At 52.4% G+C, this 13704-nt stretch overlaps 6 protein-coding genes across 6 annotated transcripts; 4 read left to right on the forward strand and 2 right to left on the reverse strand.

The window, feature by feature from the left end:
• Nucleotides 1-1839: 1839 nt before the first annotated feature.
• Nucleotides 1840-2375, forward strand: JN550_007792 (uncharacterized protein; the record flags this gene model as incomplete). Its single annotated transcript, XM_049319682.1, has 2 exons — nucleotides 1840-2188; nucleotides 2251-2375. The coding sequence occupies 2 exons, from the start codon at nucleotides 1840-1842 to the stop codon at nucleotides 2373-2375; spliced, it is 474 nt and encodes a 157-aa protein (XP_049170148.1).
• Nucleotides 2376-2833: 458 nt separating this feature from the next.
• On the forward strand, nucleotides 2834-3898 carry JN550_007793 (uncharacterized protein; the record flags this gene model as incomplete). The annotated part of the gene is made up of 2 exons (XM_049319683.1): nucleotides 2834-3297; nucleotides 3358-3898. 2 exons carry the CDS (start codon nucleotides 2834-2836, stop codon nucleotides 3896-3898), a joined length of 1005 nt encoding a protein of 334 aa, XP_049170149.1.
• A 1471-nt stretch (nucleotides 3899-5369) lies between these two features.
• On the forward strand, nucleotides 5370-5903 carry JN550_007794 (uncharacterized protein; the record flags this gene model as incomplete). Its single annotated transcript, XM_049319684.1, has 1 exon — nucleotides 5370-5903. One exon carries the CDS (start codon nucleotides 5370-5372, stop codon nucleotides 5901-5903), a length of 534 nt encoding a protein of 177 aa, XP_049170150.1.
• A 590-nt stretch (nucleotides 5904-6493) lies between these two features.
• On the forward strand, nucleotides 6494-7279 carry JN550_007795 (uncharacterized protein; the record flags this gene model as incomplete). The annotated part of the gene is made up of 5 exons (XM_049319685.1): nucleotides 6494-6521; nucleotides 6620-6648; nucleotides 6891-6935; nucleotides 7000-7137; nucleotides 7199-7279. 5 exons carry the CDS (start codon nucleotides 6494-6496, stop codon nucleotides 7277-7279), a joined length of 321 nt encoding a protein of 106 aa, XP_049170151.1.
• A 574-nt stretch (nucleotides 7280-7853) lies between these two features.
• On the reverse strand, nucleotides 7854-9362 carry JN550_007796 (uncharacterized protein; the record flags this gene model as incomplete). The annotated part of the gene is made up of 1 exon (XM_049319686.1): nucleotides 7854-9362. The coding sequence occupies one exon, from the start codon at nucleotides 9360-9362 to the stop codon at nucleotides 7854-7856; it is 1509 nt and encodes a 502-aa protein (XP_049170152.1).
• Nucleotides 9363-11127: 1765 nt separating this feature from the next.
• Nucleotides 11128-11907, reverse strand: JN550_007797 (uncharacterized protein; the record flags this gene model as incomplete). The annotated part of the gene is made up of 3 exons (XM_049319687.1): nucleotides 11128-11392; nucleotides 11462-11682; nucleotides 11731-11907. The coding sequence occupies 3 exons, from the start codon at nucleotides 11905-11907 to the stop codon at nucleotides 11128-11130; spliced, it is 663 nt and encodes a 220-aa protein (XP_049170153.1).
• Between the last annotated feature and the right edge of the window lie 1797 nt (nucleotides 11908-13704).

A 13704-nucleotide genomic window follows, 5' to 3' on the forward strand; every position in this document is an offset into this window, starting at 1 on the left:
TCATGCTAAGTACGCAAGGACTTGCTTGCGATGATTTTAGTTAAGGGATGCCCCATAGAAACCTGTATATACATATAACAGGTAGCTTGAAGTATTTGCACTCTAGACTAGATGATTCAACATCCTCTGCTGGGTCATGATTGGCGTAATATTCTTGAGGTCAATTGCTTTCTTATTTGGTGCTTTATTTCAGTGCGGTACTACCTTGGAAATGAACCGGGCTCCAATGTTCATATCTACCCCAACTGTACACCTACGCTGAACATGCTGACCGTTTTTACGGCAACTAACTTGCGAATGGTTCATCATCACGCTCATGCGTGTTCCTTTCATCGAAAGATCCACATGCCAGGGAAGACGAAGTTGGGAGTCAGTCATCAGCATTTTCGCGATGTGCCTATTTTGAGCTCGCTGCTATTTTGCCACTTCTACTACCACCATTTAGCTGACGAGGACGTTATAGCACAAAAGGCGCTGACATAGTATGAGTATGCATGTACATTTACTTCGTGACACCGTACGATAAAGAGGACAACATGGACTTCATTGTGAATTCTACTCTATTTATTTTCTGGTCTGACGTCGAATTCAACGTTGTCGTGATGGTTTCCTGCATGCCTACCTTGGCTCCTGTAGTTGGGCGGGCTGGCCACGGCGTGATATCTTCTTTTCGATCCATCGTTCCCAGCAGTTGGGTTCCCCTCGAATCGGACAAACAAAGAGGTAAGTTGTCTGGTAGTACAATGCCAACCACCGATCCAGAGTTTCAACAGTTGAGATGTGTACAACATACACCAGATGCAACACCTTGGCTAAGCCACGCATCAACGGTAACATCTTCTCTGTATAGCAACCGGAAAGGAACTTTGCACGGGGAGAAGTAACTATTTAGCACACCGAAATCCCCAGAGACTACCGTCCCAGAGTCGGACAGCAACTATGTGTTAATGTTCTACAATTCATATAAACTTCAGAAGAGTATAACACACTGGGAGAATATGGGTAGTGGGCTATGACGGTATAGTATTCTACAATACCATTACTTCATCAACAAAGTTCCAACGATGTTGCAAGGGTCCCTCATAAGGCCGTGAAATGTGGAAGGTGCTGCAAAGAATGAATGCTGTGGCTAGAAAATAGGGTTTCACCAGGTCTCTTCCTCTCTTCTGTTTGCCGAGGCCTGCGCCATGGGACGAGGTAAGACCAATGCAAAGGTATAGAAGTGACTGGAGAAGGTTGTCACGTAGCACCTAAAATTTGAGGCCACACAGTATCAGAAAACCCCTGGCGTAATGCATGCAGCATCAGAATCTGATAAGTAAAAGTTCGCTGTATTGTTTGTATGCATGGATATAGGGAGTCAAGATTGGGCGTAACAAACCAGCGGAAGAATCCTGGTGGCTTGCAGAGGCAACAACTGCACACTATATAATATGAGAGGCACGGCAAAGTGCATACCTATATGGAGTGTCACCGACGTTGCTTGTAGCTCTACATAATGCAAAGGAACTGCCATTTCTGTGCTGCAACTTGGAACTGTACGCTGCGCACCCCGCCCACTGTCGCATCTCCAAACTCGCGGACTCCGACTGTTAGAACTTTCTCGATGAGTAGCACAGTCGAGCATTGCGCGCGCGTGAGCTTGAACTTCCCCCTTTTCCAAAAAGGACGCCTCCTTTGCCCGACGTCCTGTTCTCAACTTTGCTACGCATGTCGACCATGGCTAACCGTCTCCTCCATTGGTGTCTCGGGCTTTGAGCATTGCTCCTTGGGCTCTTGGCCGTCTACCTCGGCCCCGTTCGAGATTTCGCGTCCAAGGTTCCTGTCCAGTGCTGGTTTATGCTGCCATTGGTCTCTGCTCAGTTACTCGCCGTGACAGACAAGAAAGGAAACCTCACATACATTGGTGCCAGTGATTTTGGCGTCGAGCAGTTCCAGAACATATTCTACGGCCAAGACACCTCCGGCGCTAATCGCTTTGCCCCTCCGATCCCGTTTGAATGCGCCGCCGGCTCCGTGATCGATGCCACCCAGTCCGGAGCATGGTGCCCACAAGGCACCGGGCCAATTCTGCCCTTTACAAGTGTGATTGCCAACATCAGCGAGAACTGTTTGAGCCTGCGCATCGCTCGGCCCTACGGTACACAGCCCAATGCCAAGCTACCGGTCATGATTTGGGTGCACGGAGGTAAGCTACCGCGCTGCATGACGGCCTGTTCCATCTACGGTGCTTATACATCGCTATAATAGGTGGCTATGCTCTTGGCTCCGGCTCTGACATACTATACGAGCCCGGCGGCATAGTAGCGCAAGCTGCTGCAGACAAGCGGCCACTAATCTGGGTTGACATAAACTACCGCCTCAACTGGATGTAGCGCGAACAACATCCTCCATCGTCGTGACGTGAGCTGACGCGTTTCATGTGCAGTTTTTGGCTTTGCGAAAAGCCAAGCCCTTCTTGATGTCGGTCACACCAATGCTGGTTTGCGTGACCAGAGGTTGGCTTTTGAGTGTACGTAGTGAAGGCTTTGTCTAATTTTGCCAATACACTGGTCCATAATCATCATATAGGGGTTAGGAACAATAACAAGGCTTTTGGCGGCGATCCAGAGAGAGGTATGAACTCGCCTGATTCCACCCGTTCTATCTCCCAGAGCTTATCCATTGATACTCGTCATAGTCACCGCGATCGGTCAAAGTGTAGGAGCAAGCGACATTAGCTTGCAAATGATGGCGTGTGGCGGCAAGCATGGCGCTCCCTTCCACCAAGCAGTGTGAGTTTTTTGCAGGGAGATGAGCATAGGCTCTGCGCTGACTTGGACTTCATAACCTGATGTCCGGTGCTCCGGGGCTGAACTTCAACACCAAGTCAGATCTCGTAGCAAAGAATACTGCAGACGTTGCTCAAGAGGCAGGGTGCATCCGCGACGGTGATAGCCAATCTGCAGAGACTTTGAAGTTCCTGAAGGAAGCTCCGTTTGAGCTACTCACTAACCTGTCGATCACTGCTGCTCGTGCCGCCCGCCCACCTTTCGGCGGGGGATTCTTCTTTCCTATATTTGATGGTGATCTCATCGAAGATGCGCCATCGGAGCAGTTACGTGCCGGGAAAATTGCCCAAGGCATACCGATCCTAGCTGAATGGTCCACAAACGACGGAGGCTGGTATGCCTCTCCTACGACATCGACAGACCAAGATGCGTTATCCAGCTTTGGACTTTGGCTGTCAGGCCTGTCTGACATTACGAATTCCAAGCTGCTTGATCTGTACCCGGAAGGTGATTTCGCCTTCATGGTGTGACCGGACATTGACGAGGGTATCTCGCCGCAGTACTATCGCGCTGCACAAATGAGCAGGGATATATGGTTCACGTGTCCCGTCGTCGACTTCGCCCGGCAGTATCTGAAGCACGGCGGCGTGCGAGCATCACAGGTGCACGTAGCGGCACACAACTCAAGCCGTTTCACGCCCATATATGCAGCCATGGGCGTGCCACAGTGGCGCGTCGCTCACCTGAGCGACATTCCATACGTACTGGACAGCCAGAGCGTAGCAGCCGGCGGTGATAACTCGGCGCCGCAACTCGACCTTTCTCGGGGCATCAGTCGAAGCATCGCGAGCTTCGTGACCAGTGGGATCCCGGATGGCATGCCCGGGCTTGAAACGTGGCCTCCGGCCTTTGACGGTGCATCAGCGTGGGAGCTGGAGCAGGGACGCCCGAGCAGGCTCACGCTCGAGGTGAAGGGCGGCCCATTTGGGAATACTGTTGCCACAATCGGCAATACAACAAATGCTGCCAGCGAGACAGGCGCTCAAGCGGCTCTGAACCGGGAGCGGCTGTATGGGAGGTGCTCTTTCATTAACAGCAAAAGTTTCAGAGAAGAAGCTGGGGTATAAGACAGACAACTTCCAGCTGAAGGTCTCGGGACGAGTCGTCGTGCGGCATAGTGTATTATAGATAGAGAAAGAAAACTTAAGTAAGTCTACTTATACATCACTTGGTTGACAGCATCTCGTATATGCACAATAAGTTGTTGAAGCACTACATATTGTCGGCTGGCTGCAGGGTTGTTAAACGTGGCAAAGTTTGGAAGGCAGACTGAATTGTGGCACCAATATCTTGTGCAATTGTCTGAGTACGGTGCTTTCGGCCGCGAGACGGTGTCGACACATGTTTCCTTGTGGTATGGGGGGGACCATGACAGACTTTGTCTGTCCTTCAACACTCCTCGGTCGATCGTGGCAGTGTCGGCCACAATCATGCAGCAGCATTGTTCAGGCCCCCAACAACTGTGGGTCAGTCTGCGATGATGCAAGCCAAAATCGCCGTTCGTTGGCTGAGATTCGGACCTTACTGTTTATCTACGGATGACTGGAGCCCAATCGTCATGATGATATGCACAAAGTGCCATGCCCTTCCGGGGAATGGGTTCCAACCAAGTAGCACCACAGTGACGCAAATAGCCATTTTAGCCAGAAGGGTCCATCAGACTAGCAGAAGTTCTCGGGACGTTATATTCGGTTGGCCTTGCTGCTCCGGTCGGCGGTCGGCAGTCGGCCCCCAGCTGGCGCCCCTTAAACATGAAACACCCGTAATAGGCACGGGAAGGTGTTCGGTGGGTAATCGTTGTGCGTGGACAGGATGTCGGACGATTGATCGTTAGCGGAAACGACAGCAAACAGATCGACCCGAGAGCACCCTGCAGAGCAGCGACTACTGGAGCAGGTTCGTCCGTGTAGCTCCACGACTTTTAAAGGTGCGCTTTGCCCTACTTGACGGCCTGAAGTCCATAGCCATCGGGTGGAATGTACGCAGTTATCGTCACTGATGAGATGTATGCGGCCCCATATAATTCTCGTTCAAGGCTTTACGTGCCAGGTTACCCCTGGCGCCTAGTCATCTAAGGTTGTCGATCCCGGTGGATACATTGCAGTATGCCGTTGGACTTTTGGTGAGATCTGAGGTGGATGTCCTTTGGCTGCCTCGCATGCTCGTAACCTTGATTTCCGCTTTCAGCAACGGGTGCGGGTGATTGCATCAGGATCTGCAACATGGCCTGCAAGACTCGTCGGCACAGCAATCTCTTGGCAGGGGAAAGGACGGGCCCCATCCTGCGGTATCCTGGCCAGAGATCCAGAGAAACGGAACAAACGGGAGGCATGCACGCTGATGTGTTAGTGCGCTATAGTACGTGGACGTTATGCGAAGAGTCCCTCCCGGTCCTGCCTTGGAATATGTAGACAGCGTCTGCCCAGAGAGCAGGTACCACTGTTGGTTCCGCAACACACATTTTCTGTCGCCAGCAAGTATCTTGCCTCTTCCTGTTTACTTGTACCTGGAAATTATTGCAACAGAACACGGCACACGATGCTATTCTCCGCTGTCCTTGTCGGTCTCCTGGCCGAGGTCGTGGCCTCCGCGGCCTATAGTGTCCCCGTTGAGATGATCGCGGAGGCCGATTGCACATTGCCGGCCCAGTACACGATTGGCGACTTCACGACGTTTGGAGACAAGTTCAACGGCACCTCGAACACGACAACCTTCCACTTCACCGACTCTGCCACTGGCATCGACACGAGCTGCCAGCGCAACTCATCATCCAAGTCTATCACCCCCGGGCGAGGCTCGACACCACGCTGGCCTTGCGACAACAGCAACGTTGAGTTCATCTACCAGGCCAACGGGCTCACAGTCATCGAGGCTGCATGCCCAGAAAGGGGAGTTATATATGCCGGAAAGACCATTGACGCTAGGCGGCAGCTGACAGGGGAAAAGCACAACTTCCACCAAGTTCGAGGCAGCTGGAACTACAGCTTTCAACCTCACCTGCACCAACAAATACGACGGTACTTTCTGCACCTCGGCGCTGTCAACCGTTACAAACAACTTCACAAGCTTTGAGCCGCGGACAGCAGCATAAGCATCGGGTGTTGGTCGGTCGATGTCGGGGGATGTTGCGCGTTGATGAGGGAAAGGTTACCGGGAGCGCAGCACATCCCACGAGATTGGGCCCAAGTAGAGTGGCCAGAACGGTCAGTTTAGCAGTAGTGAGAAAGTGCTTCAAGAGTATCGCGCTTTCAGATAGATATGGCACATCGAAGTAGTGCCGTTCAACATAGAGGCCTCATCGAACAAGTTCGAATTTGATGGTTTCACCCTTGCAATACTTGCACATTGGCAGATGTACCAAATGTCAGAATGCTTAGCTTTACTGACTGCCGGACCCCAGACGCCAAGCAGGCTAACAGCAATTGGAGGCACTTCGTAGCTGCGCACCAGCCACAAGAGACACACCAGCCACATACAGCCATACCGCACACAGAACGCACTTTTGGTCGCTTAAACTCCGGCCCACGAGCGGGAACCCGCCTTTTGCACCACCACTAGCAAAATCGATCGTGAACTTTTTTCGACTCCGAAGGCTTTCCCTCCTCATCCCGCGACATACTAACGACAACCACGCCCTCCAGCATCACCATCAATTCGACAAGATGGCCAAGGAAGCCCCCGCCAAGACCGGTATGTGACCGTCACTTCTGTCCATTGTCTCCTGCCGGCGCATCGTCGTCATCGAATGTCAAAGATTCAAGCCCATGCTGACTGATTTCGTCTCGCAGGCCTCACCGTTGGCCTCAACCGTGGTCACGTAAGATGAACCCTCCACCCTCACCCATCCGTTCGCAATGTTCGGTCGGCAAGTTCAGCAAGAAGAGCCCTCCCGAGATGAAGAATCAAGAAGAAGGGGAACAAACGAAGAGAAAGAGGGGGAAATCAAGATCTTCTCACCGTCTCACCTCGTGGAGGATCTCTGCTGCCTGCTTTCTGAACCATAGAGCACTCTCGCAGACGATGGACGCTGGCTGACCTTGGTATTTTCTCGAAATATAGAAGACGACCTCCCGCGTTGTCAAGCCCAAGATCTCCCGCACCAAGGTACGTCGGACTCGCCACGCCACCCCAGAAGCCCCCGCCAGGAATACTGACTTGGATCCTGCAGGGTCACTTGAGCAAGCGCACTGCCTTCGTCCGTGACGTCGTCAAGGAGGTCGCTGGCCTTGCCCCCTACGAGCGCCGCATCATCGAGTTGCTGCGCAACAGCAAGGACAAGCGTGCCCGTAAGCTCGCCAAGAAGAGGGTATGTCGCAGCTTCCTATCACACATCTCTTTCCGCATATACTGACAAGATACTTTTTCAGCTCGGTACCTTCGGCCGTGCCAAGGGCAAGGTTGACGAGCTTCAGCGCGTCATCGCCGAGTCCCGCCGTGCCGGTCACTAAACGACACATCTCACATGATGCGGCTGGTGGGATGAGCGTGGCGATACGACAAAAAAGCAACTTGTTTGGCATGGTCTCGGCGTTGTCTTCTCGGCACTGATGTTTTTCAGAGCAAATGATATGATGGTGGATTGGCATGGGCGCCGGCAGACAGATAGCTGCTAGCTTTAGGCTTCTTCTCACGATCAATACCATACGGACAGGGACCAGGTCAGGTCCTTCATGACATGCCATTATTGAGTTTGTCTTGCATGAATGTGACGAATTGACTATTTTGTCTATTATTCCTATGCCAGGAATGAAATGCATATTACCGGTAGTCACGACATTATATCTTCTCCAGATGAAAGACAGCTGATGACTACGTATCTGAACAAATCAAATCATCCCATTCAAGTGCAAGCATACATGCCTAAATACGTCTTCTCTATCCGTACGCTTGTCCTATGCTGTCAAGGCTGCAGTAAATCAAGGGCCGCCATGTCCTCTCATAACCCGAACTCCGGTATCAATGCAGCTCTCGTTCATGTGGGCTCGCCTCCAGCACATATGCTAAAGTATGTGATGGCGTGCCTCATTTCTTCCCCAGCTTGAGCCACTTGGGCACGCCCTTCTTCTTGCCATCGCCGTCGTCGCTGCGTGACGACGCCGCCGCCGCCCTTTTGGTTGTACTAGGACCCGGCGCCTCATCTTCGTCGTCGCCCTGCGGCAGGTCCGGGACCACGACCTCGGTGGCGTGGCTGCGGGCCGCCTGCTTGAGGAAGGGCTGCCCGCGGACGTCGTCCGGCACCGAGTCGTCCCACACCAGGTTGACGAGCGTGTTGTGCCGGAAGCCGTGGCCCCGGACCAGGGTCGTGGCGTCCGTGTCGGCCAGGACGACGCGCGGGGTGCCGGGCAGCACCATGTGGAAGCGCTGGGCGTCGTGGGCCATGACACCCCGGACGGCCGCGTACAGCTTGGCGCCCGTCCAGTCCGGGTACACCTTCCACTGCGCCGACGTGTTGTCCGGGAACCGGACGCGGACGTCGATGGACCGCACGGCCGCCAGCCGCGCCGCCTCCTCGTCCGCCTTTTGCTGGAGCTCCCGGTCTGAGAGCAGCCGCCGGTTTTGCGCCTGCGTCTTGAGGAGGTGCTGGTGCTGCTGCGCCTGGACGATGCCCGGCACGAAGACCTCGTCTGGCTCCATGGCATGGGCCGCGGCTGCGGGCGTCGAGTTCTTGGGGGCCGAGAATATGGACACCGGTGCTAGGGGATCCGAGGGCGTTGTTGTATCAACCTCCATGAGCTCGGGCTCTGGTTGCGGTTCTGTGATGTTGTTCGGAGTAGCCGACGACGGATGTGCGGTCTCGTTTTGAGTGCCCGCATCTACAGGCGTCTCGTTCTTTTCTTGTGTCGAGGCCGCGCTGTCCGTCTTCTTGGTGGCCTCACCGGCAGCCCCTTCCCTCTCCTGCTGCGCTGCCTCCTCCTCTTTGAAGTACTGCGAGATGTCCTCGGTGGCGTCGACAAAGGTCTTGTCCGTCCTCTGGAACGACAGGCGTATCAGGACGTTCCCCTTGTTGTACCCCAGCTGGGACATGGTCTTCTGGAAGTCGACGAAGCTGGAGAGCACGCGGCTCTCGACCTGCAGCGTGGGCGTCTCATAGTACAGCTGGCCACTGTTGCCGGCGGCGTTGGTCTGGGGCACGCCGCGGCCGGTGATGTTGACGCCCTTGCCCTTGCACACGACGCTCTCGAAGTGGCGGAGGACCTTCCAGATGGTATAGTCGCTGGGCAGCTTGGCGGTGGCGCGCGGGGCGCCGAGCAGGTTGGCCTCGGGCTGGGGCAGCTGCAGGGCGATGTTGAGGACGGCGGGCGACTTGGACTTTGCGATCAGCTCGAGCTTGGCGCCGGCGATGAGGCCCGAGTTGCGGAAGGTGTTGGACAGGTCGAGCTCCTTGTCCTTGTGCTTCAGCAGGTAGCGGTCGGGGGTGAGGTTGAACTTGCGGCAGGCCTGCTCGAGCACGTCGGTCAGGTAGGTCGAGGGGGTGACCTTGATGGGGACCTGTCGAAGGTCGGTCGAGACGACCTTGACGGTGGCTGACATGGCGAGAGGCGGGCCCCCTGTGGATGTATGTGTGGGGGTGAGGGTGAAGCTCGAAGCAAGGCCAAGTCGGCGCGGATGGTGTTGTGGTGATGATGGTGGTGATGGTGGGTGGTGGGGTTCAGATGCAGGCGGAGCGAGGCGTCGGTTCGATACAGTTCGACAGCACTTCTCCAGACATGTGTTCTGGATCAGATGCTATTTCCGGGACAATGGTGGTGAAGCAGTCTCGTATCTCGACCATGCCCACGCGCACATAACGTGACGGGCAGGAAAGCTGCCAGAGTGTTCTACTGATTACGTTATGATAGCTGTTGCCCGTTGACTAGTGCTGGCTGTACGCTACGCAGGCAACTATCAAGATGATGCACGTATTGTACAAGAGCTTGGAGGATTGGAGGGGCATCCATCTCACGCTAAGCCTCATCAGTCCCGCCGCTTCTTAGCACTAAAGCCCGACAGGGGTTTGCTGGCTGACCCGGTCATCAGCCCCTGCTGTCTGCGTTCTTTCTACTGGCTATACTTTGTGTATATTGGGTGATAGCAACTACTTATATAGGTACGTCCACAATAGGGTGTAGAACTTCAAGTCCGGACGCGTGCGTCTGACTATCAAGTCCAGGGCCAGCCGCCCTAACAAAGATCTGCTACTACGATGCATATTTTGGAAAGTGCCGCCTCGGATTTGGCCGTACACGTACAAGTAGTGCTCAGTCCCACATTCGACTTGCCGTTTTCGTAGTTTATTGGTAGTGTCTTGTTGTTGCCAGGGCTGTCCGCGCCGTTAGCTTTCGTCTTTTCGACGCATACATGTAGTTCTTATATCAGTATAAGCTTTTAGAGTGAGCCGACAAACAAGATTGACGAAAGCATGCTGGTGTTAGTCTCAGATAACATCATATCATCTCCGTGCTACGTCGCATGCCGTTCCATAAGATCTCCGATGCATGTTGAGGGAAGAAAGATTGCATCACTAGCGGTCCATATTAAAGCTGCAACACCGCGTTGTTAGTATCAATCCCCCAAGTCTTCGATACACACAGACCGATGAGACGAGATCAACTTCGTACCGGCTGCAACAGTCAGGCCACTGGCGTAGCACTCAGGCTGGATCAGTGGGCTGAAGGAGTTGGTGCATTCACGATCATTGCATTAAAGAAGGACTTCGTTGCTAAGCGAGTAATATTACCATTCTAGTTTGGGGGTTTCGACATACACAGAATCCGAGGTTATAGTCTACAGACATCTCCACGTCCTGAACTTTTACTAGGCCTTGATAGTGCCTCAACTGTTTGCCGTATCTTTACGCATGGGTTTACAGCCTGATTTCCAATCAGATACCGTTTCTCCAGTATTATCTGATAAGTCGCCGGGGCTGGGGGGAAGACCGAGGAAGAGACGACGTAGATAAGGAAGGTTCATGTTCACTAGTAATTCATTACTCACTATGCTGGGCTTGTGTACCCAGAAGTACCTGCTTGATGATGCTGATGGGAAAAGTGACTTTTGAAACTACTTTGCTGCCAGAACATGTATATGCCAGCCTTAAAACAAGTTATCATATCAAGGCATGTTCAGATTGAGTTTCAGCAGCCTCCGCTCGCTCCGCGCCGACCCAGCTTGGAATGTCGCCTGGAGCATACAGATATATCCTTCAAAAGTATAACAGCCATCCTTGTACTGAGAGTTTGTATCGTCATATCCTTTTGTATCTTGCCAGCAATTGCATGAATGATCGGCACATACCCCGTACTAAAGTCGGCCTTGCCTACTTCGTAGTGCCAGCCAAGAACCTGGCGGCTGCCGACGCGTCAGCGCCATAAGTGAGGTGCGCCGCAGTGATGACAAGCGTATTGTCACAGACCAAGTCGCCCAAAGCACAGAAAACCTTTGTCCTCGAAGTGTCGTAGCCAGGGATACGGCCGCGGTCTTGGGCATTGCGGGTGAATCCAAAGAGCACTACACCCTTGACCTTGCTTTTGACACTTGCAGAGAGCGCTTGAACGGCATTGTCTATAACCGCAGTACCTTGGCTGTACACGGAAACGAATTTTGTGAGTTCTCGGGTTCGTACTGGTCTTTCTCTGGGAATTGCAGCTTACCTGTACCCGCCGAGCAGGATGTTTGCTTCGGGACATTGCGTAGCGGCCTGGTTAATCATCTTGACTGCGCCGGCAATAGCCAAGTCATTCGTATTCTTGGACAGAAAGTTGCTTGCGAGATCACCAGCATAGCCATCCACAGTACCAATACCCTGGCAAATGGCATCGCCGCCCAGATTGTCCTTCAAGTCTCCGCAAGTCTGTGGACCACAGATTGCTCCCTGGGGATTATCAGCATGCTTGACCCTCGAAATCGGGCTGCAACTTACCATATTGTCAGCTTCGGTCGAGCCACGTGCAAAGATGAAGACACTGCCAGCACATTTCCCGAGCTTGAGCTCATCAGAGATAACAAGCTGTCGAGCATCGAGCTGATGAGTTTGATCAACAGGAAAGGCGCTCGTCAAGCCTAGAATGGCAAAAACAGTAATAAAGGAGTTCTTCATTTTGACGATCTGCTTCGTTCTCTGGGTGGAAGGAGGGCTGGCAAGGAACTGGGAATCGGATCAAGCTGCTCACTGATGAGAAGATCTGATACCTAACTTCAGAGCGAGGAATCATCGTGTTTTTATACATGCTGGTCAAATGCTGTTGAGATGAGAGTTCCATGGTGTCGTGGTCTACAATACTCCAACTTGGGGAAAACACCACCAATCGCATCAATGCCCTACAAGTAGCCTGGAGGTTTGCTCTATACCCCTCATCTCCAACCGCAAACATTTCCCAAAATGTTATCGTCTGAGAGGCTATCGCGAAGACTTGACACTCACGACTTTAGTAGTGTTTGGTTTAAAAAAGTGATATGCAGATGCGATGCAGTAGCTTCGGCCTCGACCGCTCAACAATGGACATGTTGCTTCCGAGAAGTTCTGTCATCCGATTTGGGCCACACTTGCGAGGGTGGAAAATGATCTGTTTCATTAATCCAGCCGAGGATCTCGGTTTCACTAGCGTGAAAATCAGGCAATGCTGGGCAGGTGTGCGAAACGCCTTAGTCGTACTAGGATTCCTCCTATAATTATTCCATGGGCCTGTGCATCCCTCCTACGGCAATTAAAGGCTGTCCACTAGTTAGTATGCAAGGTTGGCAGATGACTGCCAATCTTCTTGCCTATTGGCTCCAAGCTTGGAATGTCTTCTCGGCTACTTTTACTATCGTCTGTGGCTTCCCACTGGCAGGTGAACCTCAACTTGTCCAGCAATGTTAGGTTTATGGCGATTTTTTTTCCCGGCGGTTTTAGGTTAGTTGTTGGTTCCCCCTAGCTTCATTAGAGGGGGGCGTCTGGGTCAAAGTCTTTCTGTATACTATGTTCGGTCTGTGCGTTGAGTTTCAATATACGCCAGACGACCAAGAGAAAATCAGTACTATGAGCGAGACTTCTTACGTGCAGTTTTCAGTTTATATGAAGAGCTAAATCTTCCCCATCTTAGATCTCTTCAAAAACTTTCAGCATTCTCTACAGGCGTTATATACAAAGGTGATTCTTATCTCCAAGTCAAGAGAAGCTTTCTTGATAGGAAGTGAAGAGTTGTCTCCCACGATGACGAGTGGAACAATTTAGCACACAACGAGGCACATAGTCTCGCAGGAGCAAAGCCATCTAAAGCCAGCCCGGCCAAACATCAAGTTGCTCCCCGTTTCCATTTCAAGGCTCCGGAACAGTATTAATGCAGGCTATGATCGGCGTATATTAATTGGCTCGTTATATTAGCTACCTTTTGATTTTACGATGGCATGTTTAGTGAAAACGCCCCGACGTTTACGAATTCCGGCGCCTCGATCGAATGCTTAGCTCGTGCTTTTAACTTCTTTAAACACCTGGCTATATCGCAATATGACGTGGTGAAGTCAAACTGAAAGTATTGGAAAAAAAAAAAAAAAAAAAAAAAAAAAAACCATCAATACTGAGCGCCTTGTTCGATAGCCTCCAAATCGCCTGACTCCTCGCACATGCGGTGAAAGACGGCCATCTTGCCTCTGCTTCTCAGCAAGGAGCACAGCGCGGGGACCAAATGGGAAATGCAGGCAACCAATATACGAACCATGATGAACTGCGCAGCAGGGGTATACATGGAGTACACTTCTTCTGGACCTGGGTGTCACAGGAAAGCAGGTGGTTTAGATTTCGTGGTTGACCCTAAACAAAAATGTATTCAGACAAAGAAGCCGACGGAATTTGATACCGACTTTGGTACTGGACTCGAGAGCCGCATAGAATGCGGAGCCCAGGCGGCTTCCCAAT

This window comes from Neoarthrinium moseri (assembly GCF_022829205.1).
Source record: "Neoarthrinium moseri strain CBS 164.80 chromosome Unknown scaffold31_Wmoseri_CBS_16480, whole genome shotgun sequence".
Taxonomy (NCBI): Eukaryota; Fungi; Ascomycota; class Sordariomycetes; order Amphisphaeriales; family Apiosporaceae; genus Neoarthrinium; species Neoarthrinium moseri.